At 36.1% G+C, this 25,765-nt stretch overlaps 6 protein-coding genes across 6 annotated transcripts; 1 reads left to right on the top strand and 5 right to left on the bottom strand.

Moving 5' to 3' along the window:
* Nucleotides 1-11,956: 11,956 nt before the first annotated feature.
* FPRO_15841 (uncharacterized protein) lies at nt 11,957-12,896 on the bottom strand (the record flags this gene model as incomplete). The annotated part of the gene is made up of 3 exons (XM_031224754.1): nt 11,957-12,215; nt 12,257-12,308; nt 12,356-12,896. The coding sequence occupies 3 exons, from the start codon at nt 12,894-12,896 to the stop codon at nt 11,957-11,959; spliced, it is 852 nt and encodes a 283-aa protein (XP_031089982.1).
* Nucleotides 12,897-15,502: 2,606 nt separating this feature from the next.
* Nucleotides 15,503-17,661, bottom strand: FPRO_15840 (uncharacterized protein; the record flags this gene model as incomplete). The annotated part of the gene is made up of 4 exons (XM_031224753.1): nt 15,503-16,466; nt 16,517-16,587; nt 16,639-17,170; nt 17,216-17,661. The coding sequence occupies 4 exons, from the start codon at nt 17,659-17,661 to the stop codon at nt 15,503-15,505; spliced, it is 2,013 nt and encodes a 670-aa protein (XP_031089981.1).
* A 2,371-nt stretch (nt 17,662-20,032) lies between these two features.
* On the bottom strand, nt 20,033-20,674 carry FPRO_15839 (uncharacterized protein; the record flags this gene model as incomplete). Its single annotated transcript, XM_031224752.1, has 2 exons — nt 20,033-20,400; nt 20,467-20,674. 2 exons carry the CDS (start codon nt 20,672-20,674, stop codon nt 20,033-20,035), a joined length of 576 nt encoding a protein of 191 aa, XP_031089980.1.
* A 262-nt stretch (nt 20,675-20,936) lies between these two features.
* Nucleotides 20,937-21,185, bottom strand: FPRO_15838 (uncharacterized protein; the record flags this gene model as incomplete). Its single annotated transcript, XM_031224751.1, has 2 exons — nt 20,937-21,001; nt 21,059-21,185. 2 exons carry the CDS (start codon nt 21,183-21,185, stop codon nt 20,937-20,939), a joined length of 192 nt encoding a protein of 63 aa, XP_031089979.1.
* A 972-nt stretch (nt 21,186-22,157) lies between these two features.
* FPRO_15837 (uncharacterized protein) lies at nt 22,158-22,730 on the top strand (the record flags this gene model as incomplete). Its single annotated transcript, XM_031224750.1, has 1 exon — nt 22,158-22,730. The coding sequence occupies one exon, from the start codon at nt 22,158-22,160 to the stop codon at nt 22,728-22,730; it is 573 nt and encodes a 190-aa protein (XP_031089978.1).
* Nucleotides 22,731-23,521: 791 nt separating this feature from the next.
* Nucleotides 23,522-24,897, bottom strand: FPRO_15836 (uncharacterized protein; the record flags this gene model as incomplete). Its single annotated transcript, XM_031224749.1, has 2 exons — nt 23,522-24,464; nt 24,521-24,897. 2 exons carry the CDS (start codon nt 24,895-24,897, stop codon nt 23,522-23,524), a joined length of 1,320 nt encoding a protein of 439 aa, XP_031089977.1.
* Nucleotides 24,898-25,765: the final 868 nt, after the last annotated feature.

Here is a 25,765-nt window from a genome sequence, read left to right as displayed (position 1 = left end):
GAAGTGATTTCACGCGAATTGCGGCTTATCGATACCTTATCAGTTGGCGCTAAGCCGATATGGCAGCCGGCTCCACCAGGTCAATCAGATCCAACAGTCAGTTCAGTTTTCATTGCAGTTCCAATGAAGATAAGAGTATAGATGCAGATCGTATCACTCCGCAAATATTGCTTCTAACATCAGAATTAGTGTCGCATCAGAATCAATCTCACATAACAGACGACTGTTGATCACTGACGTCTATAATGATGGTTTCAAGATAAGTTGTGTAGGGCAGAGACCAGTCAGCACAAGAACCTAATATTAACGCCATTTCCTGTAGATCGTTTTAATGTCGATTGAGAAGATTGTGTTGCGTTGGTCAAAGAACTCGCGATCTGAATAAGTAATAAATACGAAGTCATCAGAACGCAATAAGCCTTAATAGTTTATTTTCATCACTTGAATCAACATCCTGGGATCGCTCTCCATGTACTGCTCCTCAGGTTTCCCGTACCTGCGCGGTAGAGTCATGAGAAGCCGGGCCACCAATTGAAAAGACCACGAACCGCGCAAACATTGCCAAAAAGATGTCTCGGTGCCTGCGATAGCCGCATCAGTTGATCTTCCGCAGGCTTAGCCCTGCGATTTACCAGCTGCTCGTTTAGAAGGAAGCCAAATTTGCGGAATTGCACGGAGTGTTTGCGCAGGCGCCACGTGTGATTGATGGCTGAGACAACATGAGTTGACCAACGAATCAATCACGTCCTCCCCTTGGCACGATGGCGCCAACAAGGGTGTCGGAGCTGGCTGACCATCAGAGCGACACAGTAGGTAAGAAGACATGCACTATCATGTATTATTTGGTGCCAAGACGGGTCCTCTTTGGTTGATCCATTATTTCTCTGCCTTGGTTTCCCACTCTTGCGCCTTTCGGGATGTATATTAGACCCTTTTCCGTGAATATAGTCCGAATACTCCTTACATTGCCAGTGGCGATCGTAAAATGTACATTTCGGAGCATTCAAGTGATCGCGACTTCAACAGAGCCTTGCCACACCGACAGTTCCCTCCCAGCCTCTGTCTCAATCTGCTACATGGTGTGTTACGCGAGGCTCAAAACCAGTCTCTCGACCGAATACGAAATCTCGCGTCAACGGTTGCGTGTTTCTGGTATACAGAATCTGAAATTTAAATGTCCTGACACAAGCATAGATCGAGTTGTGCAAGCACAGCGCCAGAGTACCCAGATTCTGCAATGAGGGATGCAGTAACACGATGTAGTCAGTTCAGTGCAGTTGAAACTCTCCCCATTTAAATCAAGGTAAGACACCACAGACACCTCTGGTCTCATTACAACCCATAACCTTTTGCAGATAGCGCATAGCCACCGTACGAAAAGCCACGGTTTGCAAAACCTAAGTAAAAAAGAGTCTTTCACGATTCAGGAGAACATGTACCGTGCAGTTTATCGGCTGCGCCATGCCAAGCACGAGTAGGCAGCCACGGTGATATATCGCCAATAAGATCGTGACGTTTGCGAGATTCGCACAGCAATCAAAATGTCAAAGGCAGTAGCAAAGGTGCTGATCAATGTTTCAGCATCGTGTTAGAGCCACTCCGTCAACGACTCCATTTACCAACCTCGCGCATCCTGGTCTGCTGTACTACCAAGTAAGATTTCCACGGCAACCTGGTTGTGCTTACCGCAGCGAATCCCAGAGTAAAACACTGGCCACCACCTTGTTGTCCTGACTTCCACAACCTGTAGCACAAGGCTGAGACAGACGCCCCGACCTGCCAGTGACCCAAAGTGGGGTGATTAAATTTCAGTGAAAAATTATAGCAAACTGTATCATCTCATGTAACACAGCCAAGCTGGCTTGCAGTAAAGCTGTCATGGGCTGGTCAAGTTAAGTTACCGAGATTGAAGGGTGATGATGTATTTTGCCGTCCTGGAGATGCCACCTTTACGGGTGTCATTAATATGAAAGACAGTGCAGGATCAACCCCGGTAGCGTGCAGCTTAGATCCCATGCAATTTGCGATTCGTAAGCTGTGTGATGCCTGGCACCAGGGGAAAAAAAGAACTCGCCATGCTGCTTGACAGACCTGTGCCTCCGGGTCTTGCAAAGTTGTGATCCGGAGTTGGATCTTAGCAAAATCTCACAATGTCGCTCCCTATCACAAACGTACTCACTCCTCCCTCTCCCCCACAAACTCCGCTTGCGATAGCTCCTCCTCGTCACTTGCTTGGCATCCCCGAGGAGCTGCAAGAGAAAATCTGGCGCCTAACCCTCCCCGAGTTCAGCATACACCGAGCTTTTATCGAGATCCAGTCCAGCTATGATGAGTGGTGCGAGCCCGAGCCTGGAGACCGGCCAGGTCTAGAAGGCCTCGAGCCGCTGTACCCGGAGCGACCTATCTACCGTTGGCATCAGACCATCGAATCCCCAAAACGACCCGTTGGTCTCAGTGTATGTAGAGATAGTCGAAGAATCATGCTCTCATTCTTTCGCGAATTTCCGCGCCGGTGTATTCGACAGCTCGTTCAGAATGATGAAGGACAGAATCGCTTTCTGGACATCGATGCATCAGAGGGCAACTCGAATGTCGGTCTGTGCAGTCCAGAAACAGACACGCTCTTCGTTGATGGGAGCTCTGCAATGTTTCCCCTCAACCTGTTCTCGGCGTATCGGTCCAGGTGGAAGGAGTCGGAGGCGTAGGGCCTTCTCTGGCCTGCGACCATCTCTCACCGATCGTGGCCCCTCACTACACCCCTCGTTTGTCACACATCAACGCTGTGTTTGCCTGGCGAAAATGCATTCGCGTGTCTCATCAGCACTGCGACTTGACAGTGCCTGTCGGGAGACCCGTGGCCTGGACTGGGAGCGCTGGGCGCCTGAAGGCACAACTTATCCAGAATTGGGAGTTTCTCTACCATGATCATGACGACACTCGAATGACTACTGGAGAAGAATTCCACGACCAGACGTGACGACACTTGACGAGAACGATGCTGACAGCAATACGATGCTTGCCCTATCTACTATTCCGATGTCATGCGAATGCCCAAAAAATGGTAGAAGTCATGACAAAATGGGCAGCTGCTGTTGCAGAGGAGCAGATGGCTGAATACCACCCCAAGCGATGAGAAAAGGGAAGTCAGAAGGTTGGTATTGTTGGGTGATGTAATTGAGGTGGATGGCTAGAATGTTGTGGTTAAATCTATACTAAACTAATAGTCAGGCTATTATTAATATTTAATATTAATTACTTATTAACTTAAGGCTAAACTTTATTTATTTTTAATTTATTATTATTCTTTTAATAGAATATTATTTTAAAGAAATAACTTATATATTATTTATAATTATTTTTTTTCTTTTTCCTTTACTATTAGCCTAATAAGGCTATTAAGCTATTAACTTTATTATTATAACCCTAGCGGTTATATTATATATACCCTATTAATTTTACTTTTTATATAACTAATTATAGTATAATATATATAAAGATAACTAATACTAGAACGTTATTATCCTATAGAATACTATATTTTAGGAATAACTATATCTCTAAACATTATTATTCCTTATAGAATGGCATTAATATATAAAATGTATTTATTTATATTTTTATAGACTTAAGCTTACTAACTATTAATAAAACTTCTTTATATTAATTAAGCCTAATATATATTAAATCTACTATTAAAAGATATAATACTTTAATAACTGCTTAATATTATACCTTATATAATCTGCTAATAATAAACCTAATATAGTTTAACTTATCTATAATTAAAAACTAACTATTATATATTAATAGCTTTTATTTAGACTATATTATATTATACTAAGTAATAATAAATATAATAGCTAAATTAATCTAATATGCCTAATAGTATCTTACTGCCTTTATTAATAACCCTTTTACTAACTAAATTATAGAAAATAATAATAATAACTCTTTTAAAGAAAAAAATAAAAAAGTTACTTAACTTTAACAGTAAGTTATTAATATAACTATTAAAATAGCTAAGCTTTATTAGATATTTATAGAAATTATAAACCTTTAAGCCTAATAGGCAATAAATAACTAAAATAGACTTTAAGAAATATAAAACCTTATAAATACTGCAGTAATAGGTAGAGATACTAAAGAAATACTTAAATCTAACCTACCTAAGCTATTTAATAGAACCTTTAGTAAATTAATTATATTCTTTATTTAATATAAAGCCTTTATAATCTACTATCTAACTTAATTTAAAAGAGACTTTATTAAAACTATATATATTATAGAATACCTTAAAGGTATAGCTATATAATAGTTCTAACCTATTATAGAGGACTATATTAATAAACCTAAATTAAAATAATAACTTTAAATATTTATACTTTATAATAATTTTAATATATTTAAAAATGCATTTAAATAAGTATTTAAAATAATTAATAAAAAAGGATATACTAAATAATATATTAAGTCTTTAAAATAGACTAAATTAGCTTTTAAATATATAGTAAAATACTAATAGCTAGTATTAAAGCTACCTTAAAACTAAAATATCTTTATATTACGTTTCTTTAATAGACTTAAAGAAACTATTTAAATAGAATTATATAAAATACCTAGACCTAATACCTTAATTAAGTATATTAAAATAGCAGTAAAAATTAATAACTATTAATATACCTAAAGAACCTAAAATAATAAATATAGCTAAAAATAATAAGGAAATAAACCTTACTATAATATAAATTAAAAAAGATAATAAGATATTAATACCTCTTATAGAACTAAATCTAGACTAATAATTATAGGAATTATACTTAAAGATAAATTAAAACTTACTTACTAAAATTGCAGTAAAAGAGGTTATAAGGACCTTAAATATAAAAACCCTATTAAAATTAACTAAAATTTTAAATTAATACTCTATATTCTAAAAAGTAAGAAGGTAAATACTATTAAAAAAGATAAAAGTAATAATAAACTATAAATAGCTATTTAAATTATTAATATAATTTAATCTAGATATAATAGATTAAGACTACCTAACTTCTTTTATATAGATAATCTATTTTTTAATAAAAAAGAGATATTTAATATATATTACCTTAAAATTTTATTAAAATAAAGACTTATATTAAATTATTCTATTTTTATTAAAAGAAATAAAATTAAAGGAAAAAAGAAAGAAACCTAAAGAATTTATAAATAAAAAAAATAATTAGACCTTAATTATAAAGAATAGAAAAAATAATAAAAGAAAAATAAGAAAGACTAAAAGAATAAAAATAACTAATAATAAAAACCTATATCTAGTTTAAATATATAAATTATATAAAAAAGAACTATTACTATAATTAAAAAGGGAAAGGAAGTTAACCCTAACTTAAATAATAAATTTAATATTAACCTAATCTCTAATAAAGATATAAATAAAGTATTATTATAGATATTTAAGAAAATAGAAATACCTTTTAAAATAGAAAAAGGCACTATTTAATATAAACTCTATTTAGTAATAAATAATATTTCTATAAGAGTTATAATAAAATAACCTAATTAATACTATAAGGATTTAAATTATATAGAAGCTTTTAGACTTACTTAAGAATTTAAAGCTAAAAAGATTAAAAGCAAAATAAAATAAAACATTTAAGATATAAAATATATACTATAATTTAATAAATTAAAAAATAAAATATAGCCTAATAAAATAATTAAATATATTAAATTAGCTAAAGTAAAGGTAATTATAGAATAAAATAATACTATCTATATTTAATTATATATAAAAGATAAAGTAGAAAATCTAATAATACTTAAAGAAGAAATTTAAATTAAAGTAGACCTTAAAAGGTATATAAATTATCTAAATTACTAGTAGATATCTTAAGTATTATATATATAACACTACTACCTATAGTATAGATAGAAAAAAGAAGTAAATAACTACTTTTTAATATAAATTAGAGAATATAAAGAATAGAAACCTTACTTAATTATTAATACTTTAGGATATTAGATTACTAAAAGATATAGAGAGATTTAAATAGCTAAACTTATAGTATATATTAAAACTTAAAAATAAGCCCTAAATTATATCTAAAATATTAAATAAATTATAAAATAGAGAAATTATATTTAATAAAAATAAAATAAAGAAGAAAAAAATCTAAATAAGGATATCTATAAAGCTATTATAGAAATAAATAGGCTAAAAAAAGAATAAAATAATACCTTTAAAACTAGCTAAATAGATAAAATACTATAATATAATAATAATATAGAATAATTAATATAGAAAGTAGAAATAGAATTCTAATATAAACTAGCTATATAATATAACTGCCTTAATAATATTAACTATTATAAAAGTAAATACAGTTATAATTACCTACAGAGAAAAGGAACTTACTATCTATAAAAAAGCGCTAAATAAGTAAAAAAGTAAAGAAAAATAAACTTCTTATAAAAGCTTTATAAACTATAATTAATAAATAATAATAAATATACCTAAACTTAAAAGTTAGAATTAAGGGCAAATAGCTAAATATACTTATAGATAGTAAAGCTATTATAAACCTTATTTTCCCTAAAATAGTCAATAAGCTAAGGCTACTATAGATAGATAAAAAGAAACCTTATATAGTATAAAGTAAAGAAAGAAGTATTTATATCTATAAAAATAGAAATATTACCTAAAGGTTTAATTACTTAAAGGTATTTATTAATAAAAAAAATTAAGGTATTAATTTTAATATTATTTCTACCTAAGAATATAACTTAATACTTAAATACCTATAGTTAATACACTATAACCTATAATTTAACTAAAAAACTAACTAAATAATCTATAAAGATTACCTTTTAGATAATAAAAATAATTTAAATAGTAATAATATAAGATCTTAAACTTTAATTAATAAAAGTAATAAAAAATAAAGCAATAAAATATTACCTATTTTAAAAGAAATATAATATAAGTTCTATAAAGGCAGAAATAAATATATTAAATAAATAATAATAACTCTTAAAAAATAGTTTAAATAACTAGACTAAAATCTCTAAAAGATAAAATAGATTATTAAAAAGGAATTTAATAAGTAACTTAAAAATATACCTATAAAATATAATATCTATAAAAAATTATTTTAAGAGGAATTAAAAATAAAGTTAATTCAATATATAAGTTATAATATTAAAATTATATTAAAAGATAGTAAAAACCTAAAATTCTTTTTACTCTATAACCTTACTTAATTAAAGCTTAATATACTTAATAAATAAATAAAAGATATATTAAAAAAAGGATATATTAAAACCTTAAAATCCTTAGCTAGATATTTAGTTATATTTATACTAAAACTAAACTTAAATAAACTAAGACTTATAGTAGACTACTAATAATTAAATAAGATTATAAAAAAAGATAGAATATTATTACTACTTATTATTAAACTTAAAGACTAATTATTTAATAAAAAATAGTTTATAGCACTTAATCTTAAGTCTGCCTATAATCTTATTTAAATTAAAGAAGGTAATAAATAAAAAATAGCCTTTAGAATAAAATATAGATTATTTAAATACCTAATTATTCCCTTTAGATTAATAAATATACTAGCAGTATTCTAATATATAATTATAAATATATTTTAAAAGTATTTTAATATTTTTATAATTTACTATTTAAATAATATCTTTATTTTCTTTAATATAAAAAAAGAGTATATAGAATATATCTATAAGGTTTTAAAAGCACTATAAGATATTAATATACTTATTAAACTTATAAAAAGTTATTTCTATTAAAACTAAATAATATATTTAGGTTATAAAATATTATATAATAAAATTAAAATAGATAAATATAAAATTACAGTAATAACTAAATAGAAGGCACTTATAATAGTTAAGGAAATATAATCCTTTTTAGGATTTACTAACTATTACTAATAATTTATTAAGAACTTTAGTAAAATTACTATATTACTTACTAAAATTATTAAAAAAGATAAAACCTTTAAATAGAATAATAAGACTTAAAAAGCTTTTAAATAGCTTAAAATAGCTATTATAAATAAATTAGTTCTAGTTATATTTAACCTAAAACAGTAAGTTAAACTTAAGATTAATACTTTTAATTATACCTTAAGAGGATAAATAGAATAATATAATAATAATAGTATACTATACTTTATTACTTTTTATTCTTATAAAATATATAGAGTAAAATTTAATTACCTTATTTATAATAAAGAATTTTTAGTAATTATTAACTATTTTAAGGAGTTTAGGTATTACCTTAAAGAAAGTAAATATCTAGTAAAAGTATTTACTGACTATAAGAATATAACTTACTTTATAATAATATAAAAGCTAAATTAATAATAATTACATTATATTAAATACCTATATAAATTTAACTTTACTATAGTATACTATAAAGGCATTAATAATAGATATATAAATACTATTAGCTACTAATATAATTTTAATATAGAAATTATAAAAATAAAATAATAACTACTAAAAATAAACTTTAAAGGAGAATATTAATTTATATAACCTATTAAAATAATAGTAAAAATAATAATTACTAAAACTATAGATAAAGAATATAATTTCTTTTATAAATTTTATTTATATTTATTATATAGATATTAAGAAATAATAAAAATACTTAAAAGACTATAAAAATAAGGTGATAAAGTTAAAAAAAAAAAAATTAAAAAAGTTATTAAATAATATAACTTATATACTAGAATAAAAATATAATAATATAAACCTTATAGATAACTATAACCTTTATTAATAATATAATAACTTTAAGACTTAATTATAATAGACTTTATTATAAAGTTACTCTTATTAGAAAAACCCTTAACTAAAATCTTTTATAATAGCATTATAATTATAGTTAACTAACTTATAAAATTTTTATATTATATTTTATACTAAAAATTAATAGATATAGAATAACTTTTTTATATTTCTTATAGATATATTATTAATATATATAGACTGCCTAAAGAAATCCTTTTAGATAGAGGAGGTATATTTACAGTAATATTTTAGTAATTACTTATAGATAGATTTAAATTAAACTATTAACTTATAATAGCATTTAGACTATAAGTTAATAGATAAACTAAATAAATAAACTAAATACTTAAATAGTACCTACAGTATTATATTAACTATAAATAAAATAATTAAGTTAAGAAACTACTAATAGCCTAACTTACCTATAATATTATATATAATAAAAGTATAAAATTTATACTATTATTTATAAACTTTAGATTTATACTAAATATATATTATAATATATAATAAGAAAAATCTATTAACCTAGCTGCTATTATTAAAAGTAATAATATAAAAAACCTATATAAAGAAATAAAAATAGAACTTAAATTTATTAGAAAATAAATAAAGAATTACTATAACCTAAAATAGTTAAAAGGACTAACCTTTTTAAAGAAAAATATAGTCTATTTAGCTATAAAAAATATTAAAATGACTAATTAATATATAAATTAGACTATAAGTTTATTAGACTTTATAAAATACTATAAAAAATCTTAAAAAATAACTATAAACTAGACCTATTACTAAAAGTTAGGTTCTATTTAATCTTTTATATTTTATTATTTAAATTAGCAGTAAATATAATATAAGTTAAAACTGGCAATAAACTATAAGAAATCTTAAAACTAGAAGTCTATAAAGCAAAAGCTATTAATGATATATATAAAATTAACAGCTAAAGAGAAAACTTAATAAAATAGAGAAACTACCTAAAAAATAAAAATATATAAAAACTACTAAAATATCTTATTAATACCTAGCAGCTCCTAAAGAACTTTTACTAAACTTAAATAAAGGTAATATATTTAAAAAATTATCTTTTAGGCCTAAAGAGGATTAATTAATATTATTAAAAATATAGTCTACTTAAAGATTATATACTATAGTATCTTTATAAGTATTTAATATAAATAAAATACTATCCTCTTTCTTAACCTCTTAAAGACTATAATATATAGCCTTTAAATATTTTTCCTTTACTTTAGCCTAAATCTTCTAAATATAGAATAAGTATCTAGTAGTAGCAGTAAGGTAAGTTTATAAGGCTATTATTTCCTTATAAAGCTTAAAAAGATTATTATTAGCTTTATTTTTATTTACTTTAAGTTTTTTTTTCTATTTTATAAAGGAAGATATTAAAAAAATTAGTAAAAATAAAAAAAGGTAAGAAAAAGTATATATAAGAAGATATTACTTATATTCTATTATAAGGTTTTTACTTATATATATATTTACTATACTAACTAGAATTAAAAGATATTAGATATTTCTTTCTAGTTTTAGCTTAAAAATAATAAGTATATAGTATATTAGCTTATTTATTAAATAATATAATAGATTTAGTAAGTTTTACTATATTATGCTCTTTTTTAAGTCTCTCTAACTTATAGTCTATATAAGTTTTATAAAAATACTATTTAGAAATATAGTTAAATATTATATAATATAATAATAAAAAGTTTAAATTAAAATATATTAGGTAAAATTTAATATAAATAGGGTATATAGGTCTTAAAGATAAGACCTAAAGGAAGGGAGAGATTATATTATAACCTTAGCGGTTATATTATATATACTTTATAAATTTTACTTTTTATCTAACTAATTATAGTATAATATATATAAGGATAACTAATATTAAGATATTATTATCTTATAGAATATTATATCTTAAAAATAACTATATCTTTAAATATTATTATCCCTTATAGAATAGCATTAATATATAGAATATATTTATTTACATTTTTATAGACTTAAGCTTACTAGCTATTAATAAAACTTCTTTATATTAATTAAGCCTAATATATATTAAATCTACTATTAAAAGATATAATACTTTAATAACTGCTTAGTATTATGCCCTATATAACAGTTAGTTCCTAACTATAGATAAACTAAGCTGTGCTAGGTTTATTATTAGTAGATTATATAGGGCGTAATACTAAGTAGTTATTAAAGTATTATATCTCTTAATAGTAGATTTAATATATATTAGGCTTAATTAATATAAAGAAGTTTTATTAATAGTTAGTAAGCTTAAGTCTATAAAAGTGTAAATAAATATATTCTATATATTAATGCTATTTTATAAGGGATAATAATATTTAGGGATATAGTTATTCTTAAGATATAGCATTTTATAAAATAATAGTATTCTAATATTAGTTATCTTTATATATATTATACTATAATTAGTTAAATAAGAAGTAAAATTTATAGGGTATATATAATATAACCGCTAGGGTTATAATAGTAGGTTAAACTAGGGATTTATAATTATTAACTATATATTTTTATTAAATTTAAGTATTTATTTAATTAAAATAATGCTTTAATTAATAATTAAATAGCTATAATTATTTATTTAAAATACTTAAGTAATTAATTAAGATATTTTATTTATAGCTAGTAATAATAGGTAATTTTAAATAACTATATTACTATTTATCTATATATATTTAATGCCTTTTAATATTATTATCTATATGTTTTTTATTCTTAAGTACCTTAAGCTTTAGTAATTATAATTTATATTTAATAGCCCTTAAAATAATTCCCTTATTACTTTTAAAGACTATATTAATAGGCTATAGAGGAATCTTAAGATCTATAATAGTTCCTAAAAGAACCTTTTAGATTAATTGTGCCTATACTTCAGAAGCCCGTCTATAATCTCCTTTGAAACTCGATGGCTAGCCCTTAATACCCTATCGCAACCCAGAAACATAGCGATATTCGTATTAGCGACCTCCTCGGCTGGTACAGGGTATAGGTAATTGAGGCTGGTAAGTAGTTTTCTATTGGCGTTAATCTTCCGAATCTGTATATTCACGTCCATGTCGTTATGCTCGTCACACGATATCTATAACTTGACTACAGGATATCCAGAATCCTCTATATACTCGTGAAAACGAACGCTGAAGTCTGTGTAGTGAGTCGGATGATGCGCTTCATAACTTGTGTTTGATTCAGCTGCCGACTTCTCGAGTGACAACGTCAAAGTCGTAGCATCGAGGAAGGATGTGCGATACTCGGTTCCCGGGACCGGAAAAGCGACCTCCACGCGCTCCACGATAGTCTTTGCCGGACTGCCATCGAAGCCAAGAAGGGACAGTCGAAGCCTTGTGTCTGCTCCCAATCATTCGAGATTCCTTTGCAATACCTGTCGAAAAGCTTCTGGAGCTCGTCGTTATTCTTGCGATACACGTCGTGCCCTAAAGTCATCAGTCAGATGCGTCGTAAGCTCTTGAGGACAGCTTACATTCTTGCATATGATGAACCCGAAGCCACTTCTGAGTGGACTTTGCCTTGGCGAAAGTCTCAAATGATCCACGAGAGTCAGGGTTGATGACGACATAGCCTCTAGCACACCAATCGGCTGGAACAGGAGCCTCGAAGCTTTCGTATCCGGAAGTTTGACCTTGCTTGAGACCACAGCGGAACGGTCCCAGGTAATCGTATGAGTGGCCCGCTGTATCAATCAGCTGTTTGTAATCCGCATGAATGTGTGAGATGAAAAGTATACTACTATCTGTTCCATAAGGGCTCGATGCTATAATCACAGGGACCTGGCCACCCGGGTCGCTTGAGCTCGCGGACCGAAACGCATCAGAGTAGATGTTGATGCCGTCACGCATTAGTACTTCCACGTCCCTGGCGAAGACAGACTCCACGGTGAGGGGGCGCCGCCCTTCCGCTTTGACGTGGCCAATAGGTAAGTGAATTGTGGCGGGATTTAACCTAGTTGGTTTCCGAAGGGGGCAGAAGGGTAAGTCGGGGAATCGTGCTTTGAGTGCTTCCATGATTTTAAGCTTGAGGATGAAGTAAGCCGAACTGTCTCGAATTGCGATTATGTTTCTTATGTTAGTTAGATGATTGAGTCTACTGTGAAGTATTTTCTTGTGAAGGTTGGGTGCTCTGGTAATATAGGTATGTATAAACTCGTGGCGACATTCTTATCGCAATATCGTTCAGAGTCACCGGTCCTTTACGAGTCAGGCCGGTACGAACGGATGTCCGAGTGCGATGAAGTCATGTTTAGTCGGCGTCTCTCCACAATCCCGCTTAATGAGGCCGTAGCGCCTCGGTGATCGAGGAATCGGAGGTTGACTCCCGGCCTCGCTTTCTGACTTTCGCCGATAATGGCAGATGACATAAAGCGAATAGCCGGTACAGTTTTACGCGTTCTTGGCAGGCTAAAAATACTTAGACCGGTAAGATAGTATTATAGGTAGGATCTATCTATATCCAAATATGCAAGTATCCGAATATGTAACCGCCTTAATAAAGTCTGGCTTTTAAATCTAAATGTAAATTAATGTTTAGCTGTCAGTTTCAATTGGGTTTATAATAAACTATAGAGACTGCCATAATAGGTAGAGGCAATATATAGCAGGCAGTATAGACTGATTGGCTTAGGTAGGGTATGTAGATTACATACATAAGACTTTAATATACCTTAATGCGGTCTTATTTACGCACCTCCATGGAGAGCAAATAATGGCTGGTAGGTTCATAAAGAGAAACATGGATTAGTTAAGAGTGAACTGACACAAACATTCATCGAGTCGTGAGGCAACTGCAATTACGTCTTCGGCACATAATACTTACCATGGACACTGACGTCTCAGCGTGATTTATGCTTGAGCTTCTTTACACAAGCGTTTTGGAGCAGCCAACAGGGATTTTCTAGGAGGCCGCGCCAGTCTCATACTTTTACAGCGGGCGTCAGTAGACCGCCCCCTCCCATATAATTGATACACGATCTGGCGGCGATGCGACAAGAGTCCGCGGCCTCGCCTTGGCCATGAAGCTTGCAGCACGGCGACAGCGTGCTAAACCAGCTGCCGCGGCAAGCCCACCAGCCAGAGGCTGTGTGGTATTCGTGGTGAGGACCTGAGGGCGTTCTCAATAGTCCCGGGTCAAATGCTGGTGTTCCGTGATTGCGTCAACATAATCAACAGCAAAGGCTTCGACTGACAGCTTATTCTGAATCGGGCAGGTCTCCGGTGTACTCACGTTGTGAATTCTGAAGCTTCAACAAGGGCGCAGCCATGTAATAAACACGATTCAGCCTGAGACGCGCATGCAGCAATAGGCGGAAAGGTATGGCCATCGCATAGAGGGGGATTTCAAGTCGCCCTTAGGGTCGGAGGAAACAGCCTGCGTTAGGGAACATGTTCGTGGTTGCGCGAGCGTATCGGAACGCGGTTTCTCGGGTACATCGATCGGATCATCTCTTAGGGGAGACGTGGGCATAAGGAATACAGACGGTCGGTCATCCGACAGTGTTGGTATCAATCGTTGTTGGGCCCGCTGGCCGGAAGACAACGCGTCGAGTCTCCAAGGCCATACGGTAGTCCTAATGGCGGTGCTCTCCTTCAAGAGACGACAGCTGGGCCCTCACTTGGAGACATGTACAGTGATTGAGGGAAGCTTCTCAATCGGCAATTTATGGAATTGGCGACGAACGCGGGTAGAGCTCTTGATTCGTCGACGTATTCGATCGGATGGCATAGATTTCGCGAGCCGGCGAAAGATTAGGTCGGAGAGAGGGAGCCGAATGAACATTCATCTTTCGGTTTACTGGCAGAGGGAGAAGACATTGCGTCGCGATCATGTGAGGATGGTCGAGCTAGCTTTTGAAGCCGCATTGAAGTTTAGCATAACGCGAAATCAGAGACGAAGCATGAAGAAGCGGGCGGGGTATGCGATGGGGACTTGGTACACTAATAAAGAAATGAGAGGATTAGTAGAATAGAAGGACATAAAAGAGATAATAGGAGAACAATAAATATAGGGGAATAGATAGCGAAAAAAAAAGAAAAGCAAGGAAACGCGTTGAGAATAACCCAAGATGTTGCATTGGCTAGCAACCCGGAATCGCTGGTGAGGTAGGAATATGGCAGAAGGCTCTTACTGGATATTACCTTGAATCCCGATCCTATCCATGTCGGATGACAAAAGATGTGGCTTTAGTGAACCGACCAGGTCCAAGTCTTACAAACACATCGTGTGAGATGCAGCATCAGATGGCCCCATCCAGCAAAGACAGGATACGTCAGAACCGAGAAGATTCAACCCTTGCACTAACGCTGACTTGGGTACTATAAGGAAAGCAGGAACCTGTGTTGCGACACTCTATAAGTGTGCACCTCGGTGTGAAAGGATATACTTCAGATCCGCTAAGCCAGAGCTACCACCGTCAAACAGGTAAAGCGGCCCTTGAGAGAAAGATCTGTCGCCATTAAAAGGGGGTTGATTTGGCATCATGACCTCGAAACTGATGTACCTGCAACGAACATCATGCCAGAACAAGACTGGTCTATTAGGAACAGGAACGACAAATGATATAACCCAGCGTCAAGAATTAAACTAAATATAACTATAATAATTGAATACCAATCTCTTATATCCAGCTGCCAGGAATAACTCTTGATTTCCTGAACCCTTCTTGACGTCCTGCCTTACGCCATTTGCGATTCTGCTTCCGCTTAAAACGATTTTCCATGAGCGCCACTTCACGATTCAGCCAGACAATATCCTCTTTACTACCTTCGTGTAACGGATATTGTTGCAACGGATACCAAAATGGCCATCCGTCCGAGGCCTTCTCTTCGTCATGGACAAAATCCCAGATCTGCCCTTTCTTCCAGGCTTGATACTGTTTTATACATTTACCTGTAGTCATATAAGAACTAAAGAATGTAACTGGAGTCATAAAGTGTTGAAACTCGTTCAACAAATTCCTGGTAGGGCACTCGTTTTCTGCTGTCTGAACCCAACATGGAAGTTGCCTACCTCTTGACTCCACCATAGTCAGGACTCGTCTGTAATTCGAGGTAGAAGAGTCCATCTTGATCCAAGGTGGGTCTTCCTCCCAAGTCGCAAAGCAAAACTCAGTTTCAAACCTGACGTGATCATCCGTGTTGACACCGGCTAGTTCCAGCATGTCTATCCAGTAATGCATTTGGGTCAAAATGGAGCTACTATCATTGTGATAATGTAGTATTCCTACAAAAATACCATCCGAACTTGGCAGTGGAGGGCGCTGATGGATATTCAAGCCTCGTGAGATAGCGTCGGCCACTAAAGCTGCCCATCCCTTCACATGTCCGATTTTGAGACGCTTGAAATGATCTTTGATGTATTCCCAAACAGCGTCATTGAAAGGTTCCCAATCGTTGACGAAATATTGTCGACAAGCTTCTATACATAGCCTCGTATTGGAAGGCATTCGAAATGCTGTTAAAATCTGGCCAAACTCTCCAGGAGTAATGAAATCTTTCCGTAGGTTGATATATTTAATGACTTGTGTCGCATCTTCAGCATGATTCAGTAAGTAGCTAAAAGATGGACTGCATAGATGAGACCTAGAAAGTCAGTACTCATCTCAAAAGAACAGCATCTTCCCCATATTTACCTAGTAAAAATGTCTGAAGTTTGATTCGTGAGAAACTCGAGGAGACGGCTCGCTCTTGTGAGGACCGCTAACTGCTTACGTGTCAGAAGACCGATCGTTTGACAACTGAAAGGGGATCTTACACCTAATAAGGACGTTTCTTTATCTGGATCGTAATCAAAAGTCGATAAAATCGTAGCAGGGGTAAGTATGCCCTCTCTAAAGAGCTCTTGAACCTTTTCAAGGTTGTCTTTCAAGAATGCCTGTTCTATCCCTCTCTCGAAGAGACTTCCTCTATTACAGGCAGAAATAACGCGAGGGAGTTGAAATGAGAAGGCGGAGGGGGAAAGTGCTCCTTGTCGCATTGAGAATTTCACATGCCAGTTCAGCAACGATATGCCCAAGGTGACGGTGGAGTCGTTCTGGATTATGGAAAATTCGGGGCTTGTTAGTATGGTGCTCTTGGTTTGTTCTTTTGTCCTCTGAATGAAGGCCACTCCCTCCCAGCATTGCCTCCAAGTCTCGGTAGTAACCTGGGACCTATGCCTCCTAGAGCAAAGCAATCGAGACGACTCGAGAGCCGCCTCAGAAGATGTTCTTGTAGATGTCTTTGGCAAACCTGTCGTAGCGAAGGATGGTCCTGCTATCCTCTGAGGTGCTCTTATCTTCATTGCCCTATATCGTCAATATATACTTCTCTTGGGCCGAGATATTCCTTACAAAGTCACTGATGTTATTTGCAACTGTAGCAAAGAGAGTAAACCATCCAGCTCATCAGTGCAATCCTGTACCTGGTCCCTGTAACGCAAAAGCCGGGAGCCAATAGATTTGAGCGGGTTTCGGCTTGGCTTCTGCTTGGCATAAATGATAACAAGAATCCGGTGAATGTACGACGCTTTCTCATGGCAGGCGGAGATTATGCGGTATAGACTGCTGAAAAGAGTTTTCGCAGAAGGTTCTCCGGATCGACAATCATCCTCAAGCCCAGGAAGAAGTTCATTGAGACAACTGCAAATGGTTTCGATATAATCGAGTTTGTTAAGAAGACTCTTTAGCTGCGTTTCTGCTGATTTATAAACTCTAGCCAGGTCTCTGATTGAGTTTGCCGTTTGTACTAGTTGCATTACTAGCGGAATGACGCCTATGGCTAATGAAGCTGGATCCATTTTCGATTATAGAATAAGTTCTATAATTCGAAAGAAAAAGGGTTTGTAGAGGAGGAAGCTGAACTGCCTGATTTTAAGGACCAGTCTGCATGCAATGACTCTGAAAACATGGTAGTGTGTCGTGTTTTTATTGGATGCTCCCCACTATAGTGGCTTGTTTGTCATATTTTTGTGATTGATTAGCAAGTACCAACCAATGCTGCAGAAAAAAGCCTTGAGGCTGTACAGGAAGACAATAACAAATGGCCATTTCAACCCCGCTAAGGGCTGCCACGTAATGATAGCCTAGCCTCTTTTGCCGTGGTGCAGCTTATCCTAGTCTCCCTAGCCCGTGATTCAAATTACACAAGCTGTCCACCAGACAGTTGGCTGGATGGGGAAGCATGGAAGCTGGTGGTGAATTTGCTTGTTTTTCTTGCTATAAAGTGGCCAGGATGATATTAAAGGTTGATGGCATATCGGGCGATGAATTTTTTATATTTTTATATTTTTGTAAGTTTCTTTTAGTTAACTAAGACCTATATATTAAACAATTTAGTATATATTAAGTTATGGTGAAGACTGTATATACTTGTTTAGATATATATAGGTTAGTATAAACTGTATATATTAGTAGAAGTTATACCTAAGACTTACAACTAAGAGCTTAAATTACCATATAAAACGAGCGAGAAGGTTGGTGATGCTGGATAATGCAATTGAGGTGGATGGCTGGAATTGTTGTGAACGGGTGCTTGGGAGGGATTTAATGGAAAATTATAGAATAATGTGTCTTAAGTTAGATAGCATTTGAACTAGCGCATAGAGTTTAAAAAGATTGATGACTTCATCACTGTCCTCTAGCTGAAACTATAGTCAACAGAAAATGGTATCTATTGCAGGAATCTCTCGCTTTCAAAAGGTCCATAAGGCATTGTGATCGGCGGACCCGTGGTACAGATAAAGTGCAACCATCAACAAGCACAGAGCAAATAAAAACACTAATTAGATCAATAACTACGCCTGATGCTTCCTTTATGATGTCTGTAACGTTTATCTGGATGATCTCCATCATGAGCTGATCCCCAAGTACCGGAGACTCATTTGTACACAAGAACGGTAGAACCTCCGGTCCCAGTCTCATAGCTCTCAACGTCAGGAAAGTTAGAAGTATCAAGGTGATCAGTAAGTTCAATTTCACAATTACAGCCAGGATCAATGCGAATTGGCAAGGTTTGACAACCTACCATAGAGTGCTGCAAGATTAAGCACCAACAGCAGTTTGCCCAGGCGTTCCGATCGTAGGTTCGTTTACAGTAATTGGCACAAGAGGGTCCTGACCAGTCGCCGCGTCTCACGGATTAAATTGATCCCCTGTAGGGATTTGGATGGTTGGAGATAACGATATGTACAAGAGACAAGGGGTACAACACAGTCATTTGAAGGCCAGATCGTTTAAGAATCGTGAATTTTTATACGATATGAGAGACTTACGAGACTCAATCACACAGACTTACATTGGCTGTGAGCGTCTGGTATTGTCGCACAACAATCAGGGATCTTCAATTGACCATGATGGATAGCAAACCGTGCTGTTCGCCGGAGCCAAAGGCATAGCAGCTGCTTTTATTTCTGTTGTAGGTAACGTTAAGATACGGGCTAAGATGTGGCGTATGTGTGGCTGATGATATCTTAAGATGAGTTGTGACCTGATGTCAATGTAGCACCGCGACTGCAATACGTACCATATACTATGAGCAAATAAATTGATTCCTAGTAGAGAGCTATAATCGACTATTTCGCTTGGAATTTATTTCCAAATAACTACGTCTAGAGATTTTATGGCATTTTCATCGTCTTGGTAGCCAATTTGGACTCATCTTAAGATGGCCGTACCCCACACCTCTGTTTATTTTTAGTCGGTGCTGATAAGATAAGACTGAGAACGATCACGCACGAGGTAATCTTAAGATGGTGGCATTTCTTTACTTGTCTGTGAGGACTCCATCTTGTGTAAGACCATGAAAAATAATCCGCAACTGCTTGAAATGCAAATTGGCCTCTCCTGCTGATTTGTGACTCTATCATCAATATTTATACAACTCCACAAAACAAAATTCATCCTAGGAAGCAGCCATATCCATCATTACTCTCAGTAAACTAGAACCTAATACGTTTATGACCTAATATTTACTTCTTACTAGCACACAAAACAACAATAAATGAATAAATACTCCAAGACCTTTGGACAATAACGCACTGTGTATCTTGTATCGACTGCACTCCCCTTTCAGCCGCGCTCTCAAGTTATGAGAGCATAGTAAGGGACCGTCATAATGTTTGCGTACGTCGCATCATCATCGGAACTGTGCGTACGGCTCAATAGATTTCATTATGGCCTTAAAACTGCTGGAAGAACTCTGTTCCCCTCCCTCAACCTTTCAACCTTGTCCTCAACTTGCTTCAGCTCAGCATCGCAAGCGCGCTGCAAATCCTTGCCTAGCGTGTCTCTTTCATGCGCCAGCTCAGCAGCAAGCTCTTGAATCTCATGCTCCTTGGCCAAAAAGTTTTGAATAGCGTTGTGGCTCATATCGATGATTTCATCGCCGATATTGGCTGCGACTGTCCGTAGTATGTACATTCTGCCGATGGAGTATGCTTGTAATTGCGAGAGAGCTGAGTCGCTGACGCTATCTATCGCTTCTTTCTTCTGCTTGAGCTGGTGGTGCTTCTCTTCCGCTTCTTCGAAGTTCTGGCGGACTGTTCTGTGGGTTTGCAATAGCTTAACGATGGACTCTTAAACATCCAATCGCGCCATCAAGGTACCAGCCGCGCAGTTCAACCAGCGAGCGGCCTTTGCTGGAGGCTTTTCTGTCACGTTGTTACTGCACTGCCTTTTCCTGCTTTGTGGCCGGGCGAGGGTCGTGCCAGGGTTGTCCTCAATAGAGGCCTCCTCTTTGACTGCCCGGGAACGAAGGCTGGGCTGAGATTGCAGAAGTTTACTAAAGGCTGGGAACCCAGAGGGGATATACATACCATGATGCTGCTAGGGAGCTGAGCGTTGAATTGTATAGCCACTAATTAAATATAGAGATTATTATACTAACATAAGCTTTCTTAATTGTCCTTTATTTATATACTATTTAAGGCTAGAGAGAAAAATAATCCTTATAGTATATTATCGAGCAAGCTATGGGAAGAACGATATATATAGCTATTATTTGAAACCAAGCCCTTTAGCTTTCGCTTTTCATAGCTACTATTAGAAGGGATATACAACAGCCAGTCTAATATATCTACTGCTTTCGTAGCTCCTCATCCTCCTCATCCTCCTCCTCAAAGAGAGCTGGGGAGTTAGGAGCTAGTCAGTCATTAGTCCATGTCATAGTACCTCTAGACCAAAAAGTGTAACACATACGAGTTCCCTGACGCGGCCCAAGCTCGCGTTTTTCCAGAGCTTCCATTTGGACAACAGCAGGAGCGTTAATGGCTATGGCTGAGCTGATAAAGATAGTAAAGAGGGCGACAAATTTAGTTGCCTTCATTTTCAATATAGAAATACTAGGACTGGACTTGTGTATTTAGAAGATGTGTCAAGACGCTCTGGGGCTGCTGTAGTATTGAATGAAGGGCAGTCTGGGTGCGTATTTATGTTTGAATTTACTGGTAAAGTACAAAACGTACTTAATGCCAATTCTGGCAAAGGACGCGTTATCTTCCCCTCTCCCCCTCCACGGCCGCTTAGACTTTGAGCTCGCATCATGAGATTTTAGCTGCTTATCTTAAGTACACTCCTCAATAACGAATCCACTCCCAGTAATTAGTTCATCACAGCAGGCTGCATATTTTGCTCTGCTGACACCCACATTTTCTTTTCTTTTGGGAGGTACATCCGACAACAAATAGGGAAATGCTCCATGGGCTACGGCGTACAATTAATTATCTAAGACAAGCGGCAGCCAAGGCTACAGGGGAGTAGAAAAGGGTTAAACTTTGGAATGGTTCCAGCTGAAAACTTAGTGACAAACGCGGTGCATATGCAACGCAATGTCTCAAAGCTGCGCAGCTAGGTACACTGGCCGTGAGTTTAGACATTTACGATGCGATACCCTGAGGCGCAGTCCAGACTTCACTGAATTACAAGAAAAGACTAGTCTTGTAGTAAAGCATGCGCACGGATGCTAGATTGCCGCCCGGCCAACCAATCACTTATCAGTCTCGGAAAAGAGGCACTTTGAGAAGCTTAGCAATGAGGAAGGGGAAGTATCTGGTACATGATTTTCTGGCGCAGGTTTACCGACAAAGCCTGAGCAAGAAACCCTTGATAAGCATGTGGAATTCCTGGAAGCGCACATGTTTCATTCAGCCCTGTCATCTTTCTTAGGGTTGACCGGCCCCGACGCAGTTTCCGCTCAGTAGGACTGAGCAGCTGCTTTTTGATTTCTATCACGAGCGAATTCTTATAGCTCCGCGACAAACCTCCCTCTCCCTATCATCCAATTTGAATTCTGGCTACCATGGAATATCTCATGGAACATCCACAGAGTCGGGATGCTTCTGCTATTTATCAAACCCCTCCATGCGAGAGGCATGATGACGGTGTTCATGTCACCCAAGTCGGCTTATACGCAAATCTCATCATGACAGTCCTTAAAGGAGTCTGCGGATTTATGCTCAACTCCAAGACCATGATGGCTGATTCCATCCACAGTACCACAGATCTCTTGTCAGATATCATGGCACTGGTGGCCGTTAAATGGAGTCTGAGGCCAGCTACTCCGCAGTTCCCTTATGGATATGGAAAGATTGAAAGCTTAGGCGCCCTGGGAATGTCCGCCACACTCCTTCTTGGAGGCACTACAATGGGTTACTGTAGTCTCTGTGGCATCGCTGCACGATTACTTCCAGCTTCTTTGTTTCATGCCCCCAATCAGGTTTCTGTGCGCATGGGCAACTTTGATCGTCCGTCTTTCGCCGACGAGACCATGTCTAGTATGTTGGTACTCGGACTCTCTTTAGCAACAGTGGCAATTAAAGAGTGGCTTTATCGAGAAAGTAAGTCCAAACGAATGGTTCGACTATTTGATTGAGCCAGCAGCCTACTTACATGATTCATGTAGCAAGAAGAATTGCTAGAGAGCGGAAGTCAGTCGTCCTGGCATCAAATGCCATCCATCATCGCATCGATAGTTTGACAGAGATTGTGATAATAGCAGTAATTCTCGGAGTTAGAGTAATGCAAGACACAGCCTGGCTAGACCTTGTTGGAGGGCTATGTATTTCTCTAATGGCGGTAAAACCTGCAGCTGAATTGTCTATCTCAGCATTATACGAGCTCGCTGACCGAAGTATTGGCAATGAGATGAGAGAGTCAATTTCAGATCTTGTAAGCGAAGTTCTGGGAGAACCTGCCTACAAAGGAGCTATTGACGTGGCCAGCCTCACATGCATCAAGTCAGGCCGTCTATTAATTGTCGATGTTGGAATTACAGTTCCAGGACGTTGGCTTGTTGAGGATATGACTTATCTGGAGCAGAAAATCAGGTTTCGAGTCGAAACGGGGATAAAATCAATGTGCAATATTCGTTTTCATATGGTATCAGCCGTCAATAGTTGACGGCTGAGCTCAAAGCTTACATGAGATACAATGGAACGTCATGAAAGGGTACTGGCACATCATTACTATTCGCGAATGGATTATAGTCAAGACTGTTCTCGTGATTGAATAGATAGACAGTGAGCGATCTATGTGGCATTAAACTATCGGGAATGAAAATTTTCTGGAAGGCGTTTTCCAGACGTGGTTTCATAGAGTGCTAAAATGTGACGTCGAATTTATATGTAACCTTCTATCTCTCAAACCTTACAATTTCTATCAGGATTACTGCTCTTTCCCAAGCAACACATTTACAATCATCTTGGACAAGCGCACGCAAGGCTCATCAACCGTATGTGTTACGAAATGAGAAATAGACAGAGAGATTGGCAGCATAATGGCTTGGACAGCTAAAAAGGCTCCCTCCATGCCAAACGGCCCGCTCATGGTGATTGGCAGGAATCCTGCCCATGAGTCGAATCTTGTGTGAAGCATTCTACGATCCCCATATGGCCAGGAAACGCATGCATATAGTGAGTCCCCAAAGATACGTAGGACAGGTCCATGTATAAGATAGAGACTGTATGAGTTACGTCCCAAATATTGAAAGATGGAAGACTGCAGAGGCCTTTTCAGCCAAGTATGTCTCACCAGTGGCACAAACAGGACTGAAGCACAGAAGAGCGGAACCCATTTAGGGTCACAAGTAACTAAACTTGGGAGAGGTGATAAAAAAGACCATCCTGGGTTCATACGAAAGCACTTTGAAGAAAGACAGGTCGGTACGCCGGCCATGTACAAGCCAAAACCGGACAAAAGACATTTGAGCAAGACACTGGTCCAGGCTTTGCCTTGCATCATGGATGTCACATAACCACCAAACACGATTTCCAAGTCGCGTATGGACAAGCCAGCGATGAAGAAGGCGCAGAACCATCCATCAGTGACTAGGAAGAGGAAATAAACGATCAGCAAAATGTAGGACACTAATCGGTAGTGTATTGTTGACCGAGAAAGAACAGCGAGGCAAGTATACGTGGCGAGTGAGCCCTTGAACTCGATAGCTAAGGACCACAGGTGATCGTTATAGCTGGGCCACGGCGAAGTGGTTCGGTCGAAGATGAAGCTGAAGTTTAGAACCTCATGCATCCATCGTCTGAACTCTAGACTGTACGCTGCCTGAGTGCTATGCCCAGGAGCGTGAAGGCCGAAGATATATAGCAAGCTCCTACATACGACATTTGTCAGCAAAGCCATGAATGCATAGACGTGGAATTATCTTACATGTACGTGAAAGTCGTGACGAATACAGGTATAAACAACCTGAACCATCTTCGAAAGATAGCCAAAGAGATGTAGCACGCCAGCCTTTCCTGGCTCTCAATCGAAGACGTGGTTCGTGGGCAATTAATGATCGTTAATGGCTTTACAGACAACACATAGCCTGATAAGACAAAGAAAACGGCGGTTGCAAAGTGGCCACCGTTGAAGACGAGACGTATAAATGGTAGGGTAATAAAGTGATGGCGCTGCCTATAACCGAAGGCTCGCTCAATAGTATCATAAGAGGCGTTATGGGCCCAGAGCTCATGGTGGTGTATATAGACCAGGAGGGATGCGACTCCCCGAAGACCATGAAGATGAGACGTATCCAGCGACATTTCAGGCCTGTCGATGGTCGATTGATGGTTGTTTGGCAACCTCACAAGGGCTTGTGAGCCAGTCTTGGAACGCTTGGTAGGTTTCGCCTTAGATATCATGCTGGGTGTCTGTAATGCATGACCAAGAACAAACCCATAGACAGCAGGTTAGTCAAAGTAACAACTGTTAGAAATGATCCTAGTCAGGTGCCAAGATACTGAATGTCTACGATACAGCGTCAATAATACCTTCGCTGGGCCAGCGCCAAGTCTGGTGAATTGAGCCTATTCACACCCTATGATAAAGAGTCTAGATCCGGGGTGGATAGAATACGCTGATGCGAGGGTTCCAAATGAGACTCACGTCGTCTAGTCACCTGCCCCCATACGCTTGATGCAATCCATCACATCACGTCACATCACATCACATCACAACGCATCTGCATAAACATGACCTAAAATGGATAGTGCGTCTGTGCTATCGTCCATGACCAAGAAAGGAAGATCAACAAACATAATTGAGGAATAAGTTTAAACTAACGGATTTCAGCCCATATGTCTCAACGTGGGTGGCCGGAACCGGATCAGACCAGCCACACTTTGGAGCTAGTGAAACCCGTCACATTTATTCAACGAATGAGAAGTTAGAACGTGGCGGTAAGTCCGTCTCGTACTTTACATCAATAGTCATACCAATAGTCTAGATCCTAACCCCTGCTAGCCTCACAATTCTTGGTCGAGAACCTTATCAATGAGAGGCGGGTCGCGGCCCGGTCCCTTAGGTTCAAGCAGTCCTCGTGACTTGACATACTTTTGACCTATCAGAAGTGCAATAGCTTATCTTCCGCCTTATCTGCCTTGGTCATCTTTCTACTCAAGGCCTGTGTCA

Source organism: Fusarium proliferatum (genome assembly GCF_900067095.1).
Source record: "Fusarium proliferatum ET1 genome assembly, contig: FPRO_scaffold017, whole genome shotgun sequence".
Taxonomy (NCBI): domain Eukaryota; kingdom Fungi; phylum Ascomycota; class Sordariomycetes; order Hypocreales; family Nectriaceae; genus Fusarium; species Fusarium proliferatum.
Note: the sequence above shows the minus strand (reverse complement) of the source record. Positions and strands in the feature narration are given on the sequence as shown.